Consider the following 19027-nt stretch of genomic DNA (forward strand, 5'->3'; position numbering starts at 1 on the left):
TTTCTTTTTCCTTCTATCCATCTCCTTCTCCTTTCCCCATCTCTGTTGTATGAGGTTAAAAGGTCCAGAATTATTACGATGACCCTACCACCATCCTGGATATGAAACTTACTTATGGAGGTAGTTAGAACTAAGGAAATCACAGCAGGAGCTAAGACTTCTAAGTTATTCCTGTGGATTTAAATTATGTGAACTACATTTCTGTACTGTGTAAGCTAACTTGAATCAGAGTTTCTGTTACTTAATGTCAAAAGTCTTCCCTGGCCATAAGTATTACCTGAAGCATCTACTGATGACTCTTTCTTATTATCTACTTATTTCCTTCACAAATGTACACCATGATGTTCAATGCTATGTGTATTTTACTTCCTCTGTCTGTAGGGCTCAGGAAGGCAGTGACTGTTTTTCTTCTTTCCAGTGCTTTACAGATATTCCATACTTGTTGATGCAACAAAATATCATACATTTATCAGGAAAAGGAACATTTTTCAGCTTGCTTCTAATATGAATTTGGCAGGCTGGCCAGTTAGCTCATTGTATTAAAGCTCCTGGTTAGGCAGATGCATTCGATCCCCTGTGTGCTGTGCCAGACCTGCCCCCAGGGCATGCTGAGACCTGAGACTGGGCATGGTGGTGCATGCCTGAAATCCCAGTGCTTAGGAGGCTGAAAACAGGAGCATCGCTATGAGTCTGATCTATGTAGTGAGACTCTATAGACTCTGTACTAAATACATAAAAAAATAAAAAATGAAAAAAAAACTAATATGAATTTGTTATCCTTGGAACAGGTCACTTCTTGGGCTAGATAATTCTTCTAAGAGTTGTCTTGTATATTTTAAAATGTTTAAGTTCATTTCTGGTTACGACTCGCTAGATGCCAGTAGCACTGTCCCTGGTGCAATAACCAGAAATGTCTCCAGACATTGCCAGGTTTCCAAGGACAAAACTACATCTGGGCGAAGGCTCCTGCTCACAACCTAGTTTTGATTTAAGCCTAACTGATACAAAAAAAGGAAGGCTCATAATATATTTTTAGAGAAACTCGAGCCTGTTTGCTTTCTGAGACACAGAGGCTAAGAAATGAGTAGAGAAGGCTGCTTTGAACAAATTAGGCAACTCCAGCCTGCGTGGATCCCCTGAGAAAGAAGGGACAGCTGTCCTTCCTCTGGCCACAGGACATGCACACTACTGGGTGCATTGCCTACTGTAGGTCAGCTGAGAAGCATTTTGTGTGATTATAAATTATTTCTTCTAGAAATGTACCTCTGCCTTAGTACTGCCTTAGCTTCCTTCCTTACACAGTAACAACTAGAATGCCTGAACTGTTAATAAAAGTTAAATTCTTACCTTTAAGGTTAACTTAGCCATGGTATTGTAGAGAAAGGAGGTTTTCTGCTTTAGGCAGAGAACTAAATTCATATTCCAGAAATAGATTCTTTTCTTCTTTGTTTCTTCAGTACATGAAAGATAAAAAGGGAAAAGGAGTTAGTATCCTATGCCTTTTCTATTCTGAACTATAACAGGGTGAATTCAAAGTCCTTATACATAGAGATGAGTCATTTGGTATAGACTCTTTGAGTTTGTCCTGCTAAAAGGAAGCACTTATTTTAATGGGAAAATAACCACCAAAATGTTGGTGTAGTTTTTGACAGGCTGATAGACTCTGGAGCCAGGACATATCTGAGTTTAGGGATATTTGCTACATTATAGATCCTTTATTGGGTGGCAGTTTTTCAAGCTAATTAATAATATACTCACAGATTAGGAGTGATAAAGTAAGTAATATTTTGGAGATATTTAAAAGACAGATTGTCACATGCAGCACCTCCTTTGGATGTTTAGGGAGTCTTGGAGGCCTGGCTACCCTACATTCTTCCTCAAATGGACCTTGAGGGCTTGTTTGAAAGTTTTACCAGGGGAGCACAGCTATTTCATACTCTTGGCCCCGAAACAGTCAGCTGCTGTTGGGTGAAGGGTGTCCTTCTTAACTGAGTGTACAAATTTAGGAGGCATGTACATGAGAAGTGAGAGAGAAAGAGGACAACTGCCCAGTCAGCCAGGTCAACCTATTTGACCCTGCAGTCAGTGGGGTGACAGATGACACTGTCAGCTTGTTCTTATATCCAGGTATTTATTTATTTATTTATTTATTTATTTATTTAGGACAGGGTGTACAGGGTTTTGCTGTGTAGACCGGACTCACAGCGATGCTCCTGTTTACAGCCTCCCGAGTGCTGGGATTACAGGATGCACCACCATACCCAGTCTCAATACTGCCTCAGTGCGCCCCAGGAGTAGGGCTGGCATGGCAGGCCAGGGAATCGAACTCTCAGCCCCCGGGTCTGCCTAAGCAGGTGCTTTAATCTGCTGAGCTATTTGGCCAGCCCTCAGGGATTTGTTTTTATTAAGTCAAATTATTCTTACCTTACATATGCCACGTGAAATGGAATTCCTTCTTCCAGGTACTTCAGGAAAGCTGACTACCTGATTGCAAAGTCATGTCTTGGCAAGGATGGATCTTCACAGTTAACTTGTCTAGTTGTATACGGGCGCAATAATATGGAAATGAGATCATTAGTATCACGCAAATTAAAATTGCTTTGCTTAATTCTCTGACCTAAAGGGTAAATAGCAAAAAGGGATTCATTGCTAATTTAGAACAGTGAGATACTCTAAAATCATTACATATGCCTTTTAACTACTTTCTATGCCAGAAAACCCAAGGTTATAGTGAAGAGAAAAACAACAAAGTATCACTGGAGGAGACATAATTCTAACTTCCTAGAAAAACACAATTACTGGTAGAAAGCTGGTGCACATCGAGTATCCCTTGTCTAAAATGTTTGAGACCACAGTGTTTGAGACTTAGGATTTTTAAATCTATTTGTATAGACATGTAATGGAATACATTCTAGATGGGAACCAAGTTTAAATACAAAATTCATTTATTTTAATACACAGATCTTAATTACACAGATTAGAAATAATTTTAGTAATCTTATGCATCAAACAAAGGTTCATGGTTTGGAATTTTCCACTGTGGTGTCATGTGATTACTCAAACATGCCCACTTTTGGATTTTCAGATTAAGGATGTGCACCCTGCAGTGCTAAGCAACACCCTCAAACTGGCCACTGAAATTCTGAAATATAAACCACAATTCTGGCTTTTCTAGGTAGGTTTGTAAGTTGTTACTTTTGATTTAAAAAATATTTTGTCTCTATGATATATACTACTAGTCCACGTACCTCGTTTTGTGCTGGCAAAGTGTGATAGTCAACGTTGTCAAGTTGATGGATCCCGAAACACCTAAGAAATTAGTAAAGCATATTGCTGGCTGCGTCTGTGAGGGTGTTTCTTGAAATGACTGGTATGTGGGACAGCAAACTGATAGAGCAGGCTTGCCCTGAATGCGGGTGGTACCATCCAATAAGCCGGGGGGCTGGTGGAATAAAAACAGGAGGAGGAGGAAGCCCACTGGCACATGCTTCACTCTCTTCTTTCTGGTCCCCATGAGCTGCGCGGTTTTCTTCCTCAAGCCCTGCTGCCAGGGCGTCCTGCCTCGTCACAGGCCTGTAGCAAAGGAGCCAGTTAAACATGGACTGCAATCCCTGAAGCTGTGAGCCAAATGAACGTCTCCTCCTTTAAGTTAATTTTCTCAGCTATTTTGTTACAGAGATGAAAAGCTAACACACAAAGGTTCTCTTAGCAGTTTGACAATATAAACTTTCCTTTTCATCTCTGAAGGGAGGAAATAGGGCCAACCCAAGACAAAAGGTCAGCGCAGCATCTTGATTCCCTAACCTCTGCTTCTCTGCCTTTCTCCAGGCTCCCCACACTTTGCTCCCAGGCCAAGAAACTGGCTGCTACCTCCCAGTGACTCAAAGCTCCTTGCCTCTGGGCTCTTCTGCACCCTCCTTGAGCACAGAGGCCTTCGTTGCTCATCTTTGGGTGCCTAGTGCCATGGTTGTGCCAGTGTGGAGTTGGGCCCTCATACTGCTGGATGCTGAATGCAGAATGCCCATGCCTCACTGCACCCCACTGTGCCACTCCTCTTCCCAAACTTGGCACCACATCTCATAAAACAGTGTCAACTGTTCCCAGCCATGTGAAGAAACAAATTCACACGCTTTTAAATGGCTGCTCCGAGAACAAAGATATTTGAATTCCATAAATTCCCCTCAAATCTCTCATATTAGAGGTTCCATAGGGAAGATAGTTATAGGGCATGTGACTTTTTACAGAGTTACCTCAGATTACCACTGTAGGACTGGTTGGGCACAGGTGAAATCTTTGGGGCTGCCTTCTTTCTGGCCATGTTCCCCCTCCCCGTGTCCCTGTTCTAGAAGACAGGAAGATATCATTTTTTCCCCCTTGCTCTGCTTACCTGCTTTAGGCCTCTGAGTTTAGGCTTTCAGCTTTCTTTATTGATCCTCCCAAAGCATCCTAGAAGATTGTACTTTCTCTTGTTCTTTGAAGACATTTTATAAATTTTTGTAGAAAGAATCAAAGAATGCCCCTTTCCTTTTTCCTCTTTTTTCCCCCCCTCTCTTATTCTTTTCATCATTTACCAATCACTGCCTTTTCATTTTTGTCTCCTCAGGGTTCTGGAACACACTTCCTGGTCTATATCTGCCAATGCTCTAAAGCAATATATATATATGTTCTGTTCTGATCTGAATTCTTTTTGACCTGCCAAGGGCTGAGAGGCCAAACCAGCAAAGGGAAGCACTAGCACCCTTATATCATTAGCTGTAAGACTGAACATAATTGCCTTTGCCTCCTAGAAAACACCATGACAAACTATGACATCTTGTTTTCCCTCTGGCCTCTGCAGCACACGGGCTTGGATTTCCAGTATGGAACACAGCTTTGTAGAAAGAACTGCAGTCTAGGTGTATCATTTGGCGGGGTAGGGGGCAGAGATTGACTGAAAAGGATTTTTCTGTTCCTCAGGAGTACTGGAAGCTCCATCCTTATGGGTGAGACCACACTCCTCCTTGGACACACTCATAATTCTTCCTGGGGGAAGAGTACATACAGTGTGTGTGTTGTGGGTAAGGAGAGGTGGGGCAGCTTTCTAGAGTGTGTGTGTGTTGTGGGGGGAATGGTGATATTGAAAAGCCTTCAGCTGGTTTCAAGATGGTTTTAAAGACCTTGTTGGCTTTTTTTCAATAGCCATGATTATAGGGTTAACCAAGGTAAAACCAATATAACCAAACCTTTATGCTTTTAAATTTGTCTTTATACCTTACACAATTAGAATTCCTATTAGCCTTCAACTTCAACTATTCTTTTTTTTCCCTAACAAGTTGTGTTTGTCCACTTTGTGTTTTACCAAAATATCCAAGACAGTACTTTACAAAAAAAAGGTTAATACAGCTCACAGTTCTCGAGGTCCAAGAGCACATGCTGGTACCCTTCCACAAGGCCCTCTTGTGACATCACAGCATGGCCGAGAAACAGAGGGAATCAGCAACGTGCAGAAGAGGCTAAGAAAGTAGGGTGATCTTACTTTGTAACAATTTGGTTTCTCTAGAACTAACCTAGCCACTTGAGACAGTCCACTTTTGAAAGACACCATGAATCCATTTGTAGATGGAATCCCCATGATCTACTTACCTGCTTACGAACTCTACCTCTTAAAGGTTCCACTGCACCAGCACCACCACTCTAGGGATCCAGTTTCAGCCACACAAAGCTTTTGGATACACACTGAAACCACATGCAAGCTACAACACAAGTCAACTCCACACTTTCCTTATACAGAGTAACCTGGATGAGCTCCTAAAATGGGGAAGATCTTTACTCTGTACCAGCAATACTTTGAGGAACAGTCCACATCCTTGCCCTCGGAATGCTGACAGCAGCCAGCTCTCAGAAGGAGAGCAGAGTTATGAGCCTGGTCAGCTAGGTTCTGCAATATCAGTAGACAACACTGCACTGTTGGAGTGGATCGAACTGGCTGTAAATCCTGGCCACTATAACCACTCTCAGGCAGACTGCTTAACTCCACTGAAATGTCACCAGCAAATGCAGTTAAAAACTCCTCACTCTGGTGTTGTGGGGAATCATTTGATAACACCGTGAACCATAAGCAAAGTTCCTACTGTGAAATGGGAACACAAGAAATGGCAGCTACAGTTGTTAGTGTCTTGGTTACTAATCCCTTGGTCACTAGAGGATTATCAATCAATGAAATCATTATCCTCATTTTTCTTAGTGTACTGTTTATGCAGCATGACTGCTTCTATAATCAACAGCCCACCAAATTCAAAAAATCAGATCCACATTAATATCTTTGCAGCTAATTCTAAATTAGAGAGCCAGCTTTTAGAAAATTAATATGCCTCCTTTCCTTTGTGACAAACTCCTAAGAATATTAGAAGTACCATACATTTTTAAATTGTCGTGATACTAAAAAGGTTACCTTTATTTTCTTTGCCTTTACTTCTAGGACACTAGTCTTCTGACTCCTCCCAATGTTATTTCATAACACACTATATTTCCGCTGTGTGGACTGCTCTAATGATATCAGTACATTTCCCAAGGAAGTACTATGGAATTGTGCATTAAATGGATTAGTTACTCCATTTTGTTCTTTCAGCTCTGGAAGTTCCCCAGGTTTATTCATTCATCCATTCATGCAGCAAATATTTATGGAATTCCTCCCATGAAAAACCCTTAGTAACAATGTTATAGTAAATCAAAAATCATTAACAAATTTTATGCCTGCTTGCTGGGGTGCTGGCACAAAGGGAAGTGTAGGTGAAGCCAAGGGCTTAGGAACCAGAGAAAGCCAAGGTCAAACCTCAATTATCTCACTCTAATTATGTTACTCTGGGAAGTAATTTAAGATCTTTGCGTTCCATCATTTTTATTTTCAATCTGTGGGTCCTCCCCATGCATTCAACAAACATGTCCACTTCGTGTTAGCAACATTGCCCTGTCATTTACTCAGGTGCTCTTGTTAAATTCTTGCCAGATGTGGTGGCTCATGCCTATAATGCCAGGACTCAAGAGGCTGAGCCAGGACCACTGCCACCATTTCAAGGCCAGCCTCGGCTGCATAGTGAATTCAAGACCACCATGTCCTACGTAAGGAGATACACACACTCTCTTTCTCTCTCTCTAAAAAAAAAAAAAATCTTATTTTAATCCTATTAGGCTTCTGGACAGTAGTTTTTCTACAAGTGTTATCTTTCCCAGCACTTTTAATTTATATATTCATTCACCAAACTTTGACTCTTTGCTAAGGGCCAATCACTCTAGGAGGCAGTGGGCTTAAAGGAAAAGACAAGGAATAAAGACTGCTTGCTGTTCTACTTTTCTCCTTGCTGAAACATGTCAGTCCAAAACCAATCAGTGGGCTGATCTAGTAATTACATGCCCTTAATCCCAGCATCATACACTAGATCCAGCTGCCTCTGAAAAAGTTCCACATATGACTTCATGACGCTTTGGGGGGACATCTAGACATAAGCCATAACAACTGTCTCACGCTTTTCAATCTAGTTTGGCATTGTCTTAATCTGGCTTATGTTTCTATAACAGGATACCTGAGACTGGATATTATGTAAATAAAAGGTTTATTTTGATGCACAGTTGGACAGTCTAAGATCAGTTGGGCATATCTGGTAAGAGTCCCATGCTGCTTTAATTCATGGTGGGAAATGAAGGATCAGTGGGCATGTGTGGAAAATGGAAAGCTCAAAGGACAACCTTACTTTATGCTAACCTGCTCTGGAGATGACCAATCCAGTACCTTGAAAGTAAGAATGTACTTGCTCCTGAGTAATGGCATTAACTGTTACAAAGTCTTTGTGCCCAGGATCCAAAAACCTCCTGCTTGGTCTCACCTTCCAGCACTGTGACACTGAGGGACCAAAGTTCAACAAAACACACTCAACTCACAGTAGGAACACAGCCCACAAGCAAGTGATTAATGAGCATAATCATTGTAATGACAGCTCTTCGCATGGGGCATTATTAGAAACAGAAGTAGGACACATAACCCAGCCTGGCCCAAGGGCATGGGATGCCAGGAGTAAGAAAGATGACACCTGACCTGAGATGAGTAGCGTGGAGGAAGGAGAGTCCCTTTCTCTGCCAAAGTACATGCCAAAGGGATGGACCATACCTGTGGGGAAAGAAGCTTCATGTTCCTGACACGCAAGTGTCACAATAAAGAATAATCAAAATTTTGTAAAGACAAGTACACATGCTAAACATGTGTTACCAGAGTGTCTCTGAGAAATGAACGATGAATGAGTCCCAAGGACTTTTCTTTTTGGAATAGCAATGGCTCCCCAAGAAATTAATCATGACAAAATATAATATGGAACAAACCTATTTTGAAATATGTCCTTACAAATTATATAATGAAAATGCCCACCAGCTTATAACTTTTGAAAATAGTTAACTCTTCCTTATACAAGTTATCTGGATGATCCCAATTATCACGGTGAATTAAAAACATGCAGGAGCCTGGCTCATTCTTGTGGATGAGTGGTATAATCATCATCATCATCATCATCATCATCATCATCATCATCATCATCATCATCATCATCATCATCATCATCAGAGCACAGAGACCAGGGTTCCATCCACAGCTTGCCGTGCCAGCCCTGCCCCTGGAGTTCGCTGCGGCAGCATTGAGACTGGGCGTGTTGGCATGCACCTGTAATGCCAGCGCTTCGAAGGCTGAAAACAAGAGAATCATTACGAGTCTGATCTATGTAGACTCTGTCCTAACATACAAAATAATTATAATAATAATAATATTCTGTGAATAACACTGAGTTGGTGTTCTGACTGCTTTTAGAGGAGGGTGAGTGACCCACTGCTTCCAACTCAGGCCACTCCCTGTAGCACTGATAAACACCAAGAGGACACTCCAAGCAGGGCCTGGGATGAGATCTGGTCAATTTGCTGAAGGCCTAGCGCCACCATAACTGAAAAAGCAGGTGGACCATATAAAAAGAAATCCCGACAAAGCTTTTGTGGGCTAAGTGAACTCAGCTTCATTTGCAAGTAGAGAAAGGAAAGGAGGAAATAGATTGTAGAAATGAGCATGCTTAAGCAGACAGCAGGAACCCTGGAGATGTAAATTTATTCTCTACCACCTAGGGGAGCCAGAGACTCATGAAACTCTTAAAGCTGCCAAAGTTAAAGCCAGGCTGAGGAAAAGCAGTACTTTAGTTTGGACTTTTGGAGTTGTAGGTGCCAAAAACAAAAACAAAACAAAAAAATCAATGAAACAAAACAAAATGATACAAAAAAAAAGGAAATTTACTGATTCACATAACTTGGCAATTTTAGAGTGCATCTGGTTTTCGCTCCATCATATCTGGGGGCTCAAGACCTGCTGTCTTTTTCTGTCCATCTCTCAATCAAGCTCCTCTCTGAGCTGGTCTCTCTCCCAGGGAGACAAAGAGAACTTGGAGCTTCAGAAGTGACAATATTGTGGCAGCCTGGAAGAGAACAGCAAGTGGGTATGACCCGGCAACATCCTCTGATTTCCTTGTGTAAAATCACCTGCCCATGCTGGTGGTGGGGCTCAGCAGGGTCAAACCTCCAGGACCCACGAGTGCTACAATGGGCAGGTGCGATGCCATAGAGACATGCTGGGCAGACAAAGAACAAGGCCCTCAACAGCTGGGGAAAGGAGGTTTCCATCTATACAACACATGGGCATGCTGCTGGATCTATGGGTTTTTTTGCATAACTTCCCAAGGGCCCTCTGATCTAAGTACCTTCTATAATCACCCCCATTTTATACACCAGAGTAAGCCCTGCTGGATTAAGTAATTTCCTTGAAGATCACCAGGAGTGGTGGAAGAAGTTTAAATACAGAAGCCCTTCTTTGATCTAAAGAGAAAGGAAAGTGTAGAGGCGGGGCAGGCAGAGGGTAGGGGGCAAAGGGAAGAAACAGGAGAAAGTCCTCTTAAGTAATTGCTTCTCTTTTTTTCAGGTAGAACTTAAATTACAAACTCCCTAACAAATAAGTCCCAGAGAGTATAACAACAGTTTTATTCTATTAGAGGCCGAAATTAAAGATTGGTGCTGGGCGCTTGATGGAAATGGGATGAGGTGAGGCTTCAAAAATCTTAGTGGGACAGTTCTCATGCCTGATTTCACACCAAGCAGAAACTAACCCATCCCTCAGAACATGGCAGAGGAATCTGGAAGCTGCTGTCAGATGAGTGCTATCCCAAGATGTCCTTTATTATCCATGTGGCCTTCACCCTGGACATTCAGTCTCCCTGGTAACCAAGACCAAGCTGCTCAGACCTGCCAGAGGGGCTGTACTGAGTTAGATGGAGGAAAGGAGGCACCCACAGAGATAATTCTGGAAGCCAGTTGGGAAAGAAAAAGGGGACTGATTGGGCAAAATGGGGCGTTAGCTGTCCTTAGAGTATCTGATTATAAACCATGAACAAGAGTTCTCTGGAAAGCAAGGGTCTGTAATATGAACAGTCAAGTTTCTCTGAGGTGAGGGTGCAAGAGTTCACGAAGCAGTGGGAAATTAGAAAACAGCCCAAGCCTGTATGACCTGGACATAGACAAAAGGGGAACCCGGCTTCACTCCTAAAAATTTAATCAGTCTGTGACTTGACTATTGTAGGATCACAGCCCAAGCACTACAGCAATGGGTGTTATACTATTTATATTCTTCAGCTTTCTTTTGATTTTACCTAAAAGTTCTCAAAGATGATATGGTTTTGACTGTGCTAAAGAAAAATAAATAAATACAGAAAGAAGAAGAGAGACCTTTGTGACCTGTGAATGAAGAGCTCATGGTATTGGGTGGTGCCCCGCCTCCTCAGTCCTGTAGCAGTCACAGCACAGAATTTCTGTTGAGAACACAGCCAGGCAGAAGGACTCTGAGGCTTTACCTTCAAAGTGCAACACAGAAATCCAGTGTGGTAGTGGACAGCACACTTCTGCTTAGGCTGGAGGACAGCCCTAGGGACAACCTGGGTGCCCCCTTCCATCCACCCTCATTTACCTCTCTATCACTAATGCATTCAGAAGTCATTGAGCAGCCACTGAGTGCCCATTAAGCACCAGGCATGGTTTTAGGAATTGGGTACCCAGCACTGCGTGGACATAATACCTGCCCTTAAGAAGCTTATGTTCTAATCAAGAGAGATGGGTGAAAAATGAAAAGGAACTAAAGTAGAATAAGGAGGGACGGGGAATAAGGGTGTGTGTGTGTGTGTGTGTGTGTGTGTGTGTGTGTACTCTACTTTAAATAGGAAGATAAAAAATGAGCAGAGATCTTAAGGAGGTGGGAAAAGGGAGTCTGAGCAGAGGACTGGAAACATGCAATGGGCCTGTGGTGGGAACACTGTTGGCACATTCCTCCAAATCACAAAGAGGTCAACCTCCTCAGAATGAAGAGGTGAGGGTGACAGTGTCAGGAGAGTACCAGCCGTGTCTAAAGACTGAAGGGCCAGTATAATGTTTTATTTGCCTATTAGTGAAATACAAACCATTAGAGAGTTTGGAGCAGAGGAGAGACATGATTATGGTTTTCCAGAGGTCTTCTACATATGGTAGCAAGTCTACAGCAGTTCCGTCTAACAAATAAAATGTAAGAAGCCATACATAGCTGTGAGTTATAGATATCACTTAAAAACCTTTCTTGCACTCACATTAAAAGGAAAAAGAAACAGGTGAAAATAACTTTAGTATATCTCCTTTAACCTGATATGTGTATAACATTCAATGTGCACTTGATATAAGTCATTGAGATAGTTTCTGTATCTTTTTAATGTCTGCAAGGCTTGAAATCTGACATGCGTTTTAGTCCTATGATGCATCTTAATTTAGAATAGTCATATTTTAAGCATTAAATAGTCCTACATCGCTCACCAGATGGTACAGCACAGGTCTACACTTTAAGGGTATGTGTGGAAAGGGCAACCAGGAAGAATATTCTTGCAGGAAGAATCCTGCATGGCCCAAGTCAGACAGAACGGTGAGGAAAGTCTAGGCTAAGGGTAGGAGCACTCCAAGAATAAGCATCCTGAGAGGTAAAAGCTGTGGTCAGGCCTGGGGTAGGACTCACTGGCTCGCTTACCTCTGCTTCATGGAGGGAGATGGTGGGACTCTTGGAAACAACTCCTGGCTTCACACGTGACAGCCACAATAGAAGAATCCAAAGGGAATTATAGATAGGGTAGATATATTAACATTTGAAAAATTTCCTCACTATAAATTCCCCGTCAGCCACTGATGATTTTAGAGAATTTAAAGAGTCATGAGCCCCTAAAAGTATTCTGAGCCCCAGGTACTATGCCTTTGGGCCTGACAGAGTACTTGGGCCCCTGGTGCCTTCACAGAATTACCTTTCTGGTCTTTTCTGTGTGTCCCCTCCCCTCTCCATGAATAACCAGGAAAGTGGGCCTCTGAGCCTCCCCAGAACCTCTGTGAATGCCTCTTAGATGGGGTTCCACAGGCCTCTAAGCTGGGGCAAGCCAAACCGTAACTGCTCTACTCAGAGTTACATCCCACAGAAGGTTGAAAGATCATCAAAACATCTCTTTTAGTGCTCAGTAAGCTGCTGCCTAAGTATAAACCAAACCCCAAAGTATAATGCTAGGATATAAAACAACCCCAACTTTGCATCAGGGTATAGAATTCTAACAATGTTGACCCTTTTGTGTTTTCCCATAAAGCAGCTAAGAGTTGTAGCAACATAGAGACAATACACTATTAAAAAACGTGCCCCTATTCTATGTAATCTGGAAATAAGTCTCAAGTGTGGGGTGGGGTCCAGATTCTTTATTGAATAGCCTGGCCTAAACTACCTTTCCTTCAAATGATACAACTCTTGCAGTACCTTTTGTGGTCACTGGGAGGTGCACATGCTATTTCGTTCTCCTTCTTAGGCACATGGAGAGGGCAGGGGTGCCCTTCCCTTACACCTGTGCATGGTCATGTGACCTCCTTTGGTTCGAAGAATGTGAGTAGGAGGGCCATGTGTTACTTCTGTGCACGTCTTCAAGAGAGTGCAATTTACAGTGTTCTTGGTGGCGGCAGAGGCCCGTGTCTGAGTATAGCAGAGCAGAACCTCCTGGGGCGCCACACCGACAAGTGTCAAAAGAAAACTAAGCCTACTTGCCTCTCTCCCTCTTCTTTCTTTCCTTCTGTTTTTCTCTCCCTCTTTCTTTCTTCCTCTCTCTCTCCTTCCCTCTCTTTTTCTGTCTGTCTGTCTTCTTTTCTCTGTCTGTTTATCCACCATCTTTCTTTCTTGAGGGATTTGACAACAAAGCACAGGCTAGCCTGGAATGCTTCCATAACTGCATTTCTCAAAGTCCAAATGTTCTCTATCTTTTTAGCTACCCAAGACCTCTGCAGTGGTCTCGAGCCTTTTAAATTTTTGTCTTTTGAGACAGAATCTGGCTAAATTGCCCAGACAGAGTTTGAACTTGTGATCCTCTTGCTTCAGGCCTCCAGGGTGCTGGGATTACAGGGATATGTGCTACCTTGCTTAGCTCCAGGTCTTTTATACATTTCTCTTTACTAAAGTTCTTGGGGTGAGGGAACTAACATAAAAAATAAGAATGCAATAGCATAATTTAGGTTATAATAGTGTTTCTCTATGTTTAGTGTTCTGCTTAGGATGTAATCTCTGCTACGGTTTACATGAATGCCCTCAAAGTTCCTATATTGGAAACTTAGCCTGAAACTCATATTGATGGCATCTGGAGATGAGGATCAGATGAAGTCATGAGGGTGGAGGCCAAACCATTAACAGGAGGCTAACGGGAGAAAACCCAAACAAACTCTGTTCATCTGCTTATGTGCAAAGGGGCCATTTACAATATGAAAACTCAAGGAAGGGCCAAGTGGTTGAAACTTAAGTATTCATTTCAGGCAAAGAAGTGTAGAGAGGTGGCAAGTGATTCTTAGGAAAATGAGTGGCCCTGAAGAACACAATAATTGCTTGGGGAAAGTTGTCTGGGTTCTGGGTGTGGTGTCTGATTTTCAGTCCCTTCCTTTGTGCTCTGAGTTTAATCTTTACTAATCGCTAATATTTCATTATAAATAAAGGACCATTTTGTAGTAAAAAAAATATATGTATATGTATATATGTATATGTCTATACAAAATAGTTAGGATAGATATACAGCTACTTTCTCTTAGTTCAATGAGAAGAAAGTTTTGAAGTAATAGTGCTGAGACGAGATATCATGTCTGCATCTTGTACTATGAATAACTACTATGAAGACGATATGCAATGTATTAATTATTGTGACTGTCCTACTAACCTGTTTTGAAACTGTCTCATTGCTACTTCTTTCTCAATAAAATTAACATGAAAATAACATTTCAGTAAAGACTATTTGAAGGCACTTGTGTTCTCTTTGCTAGATTTTTTTTTCTAAATGGAAAAAAGCAGCATTTCTTAACAAAATAGAATAACAGTTAATACATTGCATTTTGTTATCTTTAGAGTAGTTATTCAGAGTACAAAATATGGGCATTAACTTGTCTCCAACTGATATCAGCACAAACCTTTCATTGCAATGTAATAAAAGATACTAATAGCACAACTGAATTGCATTAGTTTTCCTTTTCCTTTCTGTCCTTTCCTCTTTCCCCTTTCCATCACCCTAGTTCCTTTTTCCTTTTGAACAATTTCTTCCCATTTCACAGTACCTACTGTACATTTTAGACCTATCTCTTATCTCTAGGTAGATAAGAAAAGATGGTCTCAGTCTAAGGCAGCATATTTCGGGGTACCGTTTTCTGAGCCCTAACATTAACAGTATTCAATGTGTGCATCAATTTGCTTATCAATGTTTATCAGTTTACTTATCAATTTGCTTTCCCAAACCAAAGCAGCATTATAAGACAGCCAGTGTATGTATTCTTCTATATTTTTAGCAAATAGCCCTTACCAAAATGTAGTATCTTTTTTAAAAAAGTTCATCCTGCAGTAATCTTCATTAACACAATTTAACTGACTGAAGTTACTCTTTTCCTCTGTTTTTGGTGCAGAACTATTTGGATGAAGGATCAGACAATGCAGTGAAAAATCTAGATGTCTAACCTTGTCTTAGAGTATGGTCTCTGGGTAGCACTTGTACTCAATGGTAACTTGTTAGAAAGGAAAATGTCAGCCACACTCTGGGCCCACCGAGTCAGAATCTGCACGTTAGCACCCTCCTCAGGATCTCCCTCACATTCAAGGCAAAGGAGCACCTGGGTTTCTAAGCAGCATCCCTCTGTACTTCTGCAGGATCATGCATACCTGAGATGTGGCTCTCCAACATGTCTGGCTTGGGAGTCTATGCTGTGCTTGTTGCTTTTCTCCACACCAGTCTGAAAATTCCTGGAAGGCATGAACTCAGCACTGTACATGCTCTGAGTCTCTCCCAGTGTTACTGGGTACCATGACAAGAAGCACAAGTCCTGAGTTTCAGTCCTGTTCAGTCTTAGGTAGCTGCTAGTGTTGGGCCTTTGGTGAGACTCTCCAACCTTTCTACAACACCTGCTTAAAAGCTGAAGATGGTGGCAGCTTCCATACAGTCTATGGCTTCCTCTTTGGGAGGTGGCATGTGATATGTGGAAGGAAGGAGATTTAACCAGGTCTAGAGGGGATGATGCCAGGGAGTCAGGAGCTTTCTGTTGTGACCCCAAGTGATCACCCTTGAGGGTGAACCAAGGCAGATGGAAACCCAGCAGCTTCTCCACAGTCACCCCTGGAAACAGTCTTGGTTCCATTTCCAGTTTTATAGGGAAGGCAATGGCTTAGTGACTTGCCTAAGCTCCTCGGAGTTCACAGGTTCCTTCATGTCAACATTTTAGGTAACACAGAGTCTAGCATGCTTGGCCTTAGGCTGCTGGAAGGCCAGGGACAACCAGAAACAAAAACCATCAACAGCCCTCTAAACATGCTCCCAAAGCTTTTCCAGAAGTGTCTGGCTTTGCCTAATGTCCTTCTTAGCATAAAAAGCAAGCTGATAACACATAGAGCAGCATGCTCTGCAAACTTCCTCTGAAGCTTGAGTCACAGATAGAGCTGGGAGTTAGGGCAGCTAACTGCCCTAACTGAGTAGCTTCCAGGGTTCAGGATTATCAAAGGAGCCATGGAAATAAGAAGCACTGCTGTAATCTTGCTCTGGAGGGCCACCTCCCTGCCAAGAGGGATGCAGTCTCAAAGGGTCCTTGTAGACAGCTATGAACAGGGAGCAGAAGAGAGTTTTCAAAGAGACAAGGAAGAAGTCAGGAAAAGATTTCTACCTAGTGTGGAGGTCACATCTGCCTAAGAAAAACCATGGGTCTGTTCTGCATGTGTGGCTCAGGAGTGGGGAAAGATTTGTGTCAATCTGTTTTTCTTTCTCTTCTTTAAAAGACACAGTCTTGATATATGCTCAGGCTGGGACTCAGGTGATTCTCCTCTTACCGGCTGGTGGGGTGCCAGTGGCTCTTTCCAGTTTCTTGTCCTCAAAGAACTGGATGAACAACTAAAGGATGTACAAATTTAACATTTATTAAAGGTAAAAGAGGAAAATTTGGAAAAAAAATGTGTTTCATAAAAGAAAAAGTGCTCTTAAGAAGAGAGATGCAGAGCAGGCCACTGCAAAAACAAGACAGTGTCCATGAGGTCAATGGCCAAGGCTTTTTCTAGCAGACCCAGGGTGTCCCACACAGGGCTCCAAAACTGCTCTGCACAGGCATCTGGCTGTGATTGACAGGTTTCCATGATTGACAGGTCACACCCAATTTCCCAACCACTCTGCTATGTCCTAATCTCTGCCTCATTCCTGCTTCAGCCCCCAAGTCCACAAGTTGCTGGGATCATATTCAGATGTGCACCACTGCATCTGAGTGGTTTTTTTTTTTTTTTTTTTGTATTTTTGTTTTTGGTGTTACTGTGGATTGGACCCAGGGCCTTTACAGTGCACTACATTCCCACCCCTTTTTTATTTTTTGTTTTGAGACAGGGCCTCATTAAGTCACTAAGTTGTCCATTTGAACTTGCAGTTGCTCTGCCTTGGCTTTTCAGAGTACTGGGATTATAGGCATGTACCACCATGTCCAGTGGTAATTGTTTTCTTTTCTTTCTTTGGTAGTAGGAACTGAACTACGACCTCAAGCACACTGAGCATGTACTCTACTAGTGAGCTATACCCTGACTCTCATGTGCTTTCTTTCCTCATTTCTTGAAGTGCTGGAAATTGAACCTGGATCTTCCAGCATGTTAGGCAAGCATTCTACTGTTGATTTAAACCCTCAGCCCTCTGGTATTTTTCAATCCAAGAAAGTCTGATGGATTTGGGTGAGAAGGAAGGGCCTCAACGCAAAGGTCAAGTGGCGTAGTCAAAGATGTGACTCCTCAGCCATAATGTTGTGACTTTCTACAAGAAATCTGTCAACATGGATTCTTAGCCTGGTACTCCAGTTATGCTCTTCTATTAGCCAATCATTATGAATGACTGATTATTAATTGGCAAATGAATTTTCCCTCTGATCCCTGCTGTTTTACTCAGTTATAAGTAGTTTTCTTCATTTCAGTTATTTTTTCTCCAGTTCGGATGGCTCCACATACTTGGTCTTCCTTGCCTCCTTCATGCCCCCTGGTGAGAGATGCTGTCAGTAGAACTTCCAGCGATGCCCACATTCATTGCATAGGACAAAGGTAGTCATGGGCTCATCAGCACTGAGTGTCTGTACTTGGTTGTAGGTACAGTTTTTCTTCTTGCACTTGCCACACTGGAGGAGGTCAGTGTTGGTGCCACTAGTCTTGGCCATTTGGTGCTCACGGATGGCCTCTTGGGTCATGGCATTCCTCAACTCCTTCAGTTCATCACTGGCCATTTCTTCTGCCATCATCTTGGCAATGAGGCCAGTGGAAATAGCCCCACTGAGAACATTCCTCCGGAGCCCAGGGTTCTTGGGGTCCCTGAGGTTGCTGATGCGGCTGCGCACTCGGTTCCGGTACTTTATGTCTGTGCTCTTGAGCTCCTGGTAGATGTGCTGTTCAATTTCTGATGCCATCTTGTCACAGTTGACTCCATAGTCCTTGTAATCATCTTCTGCCTTCAGGGCCACTGACAGCATCTCCACACACTTGTCCCGGATAGAGTTCCCTGTGAGGTAGCTGGGAGACAGGAGGCAAATGGAGGGGGCAAATGTTGAGGGGCTGCTAGGTGTTTTGGGGGTCTTCACTTTTGATTTGCTGCTGTTTGATCTTTTCATTGACGGTCTCTTTAGTGAGGAGGTGGCAGAAGACTCAGAGGCCACAGAGTCTCTCTTGCTCTTGGTTTCTACCTTTTCTTTCCTCGTGGGTAAAGAAAGGGCTGCTTTTGGCTTCCAATCTGAAGAATCAAGCACTTTCACCTTCTTCTTTGCTTTTCGTTTTCTTTTTCCTTTTTCTTCTTTAAGACATCTTGGGGAGTTCAGCAGCTGCTTCCAGTTTTTGATGAGGACTTTGGCCAAGGCCACCACCTCCTTGTCTGAGCAGTGCTTGCGAACCCCATTAACAGCAACCCCAATCCTGGTGGTCTGTAGCAGATAGATGGACATCTGATAGCTTCTCAGCTTCTTCAGAAGGCCCAGGGCCCCATCCAACTTTCTCTTGGCCACCATCTTCTCCAGCTTTTTGGTAATTTTCAGCAGCTCCTCTTTCTGGTCCATGTTGATCTGTGACATCCTGCAGAGCAAGGGATGCTGAACAGCAGCTGGGCTTTGGTACAGCAGGCACTAAGGTGGATGGTGTGTAACATCAATGCTGTCTTTAGAGAGAGGTAAACAAAGAATAGCATAGAGTTAAGTGCTCAGTCAAAACCTTTTACAAATGTAAAACTATTTTTACAAATGTAAAACAAATAGTTCAAACTATTTTTTTTGTATATTACTAAGGCTGTGTTTTGGGGATTTATTGCAGAGATGCTGGGAAATAAAGCTACAGAGTATAATACAGTATCAACACATATTCTCCCCTAGTCATAGGGTTAGCAAGGACAGAGCTTGTCCTTCTGTCCACTGGCCATACTGAAAGTTT

General features: G+C 42.5%; 1 protein-coding gene and 1 long non-coding RNA gene across 2 annotated transcripts; both read right to left on the reverse strand.

Annotated features, from left to right (window-relative positions):
• Positions 1 to 1376: 1376 nt before the first annotated feature.
• On the reverse strand, positions 1377 to 16040 carry LOC111816717. Its single transcript, XR_002821065.1, has 3 exons — positions 15272 to 16040; positions 2425 to 2535; positions 1377 to 1451 (listed from the first exon to the last, which is right to left on the reverse strand). It is a non-coding gene; the product is annotated as an uncharacterized LOC111816717 (long non-coding RNA).
• Positions 16041 to 16921: 881 nt separating this feature from the next.
• Positions 16922 to 18754, reverse strand: LOC101584137 (transcription elongation factor A protein 3-like). The gene has a single exon (XM_004631129.2). The coding sequence runs from the start codon at positions 18673 to 18675 to the stop codon at positions 17617 to 17619; it is 1059 nt and encodes a 352-aa protein (XP_004631186.2). The 5' UTR covers positions 18676 to 18754; the 3' UTR covers positions 16922 to 17616.
• Between the last annotated feature and the right edge of the window lie 273 nt (positions 18755 to 19027).

Source organism: Octodon degus, unplaced genomic scaffold, assembly GCF_000260255.1.
Source record: "Octodon degus isolate 3935 unplaced genomic scaffold, OctDeg1.0 scaffold00038, whole genome shotgun sequence".
Lineage (NCBI taxonomy): Eukaryota > Metazoa > Chordata > Mammalia > Rodentia > Octodontidae > Octodon > Octodon degus.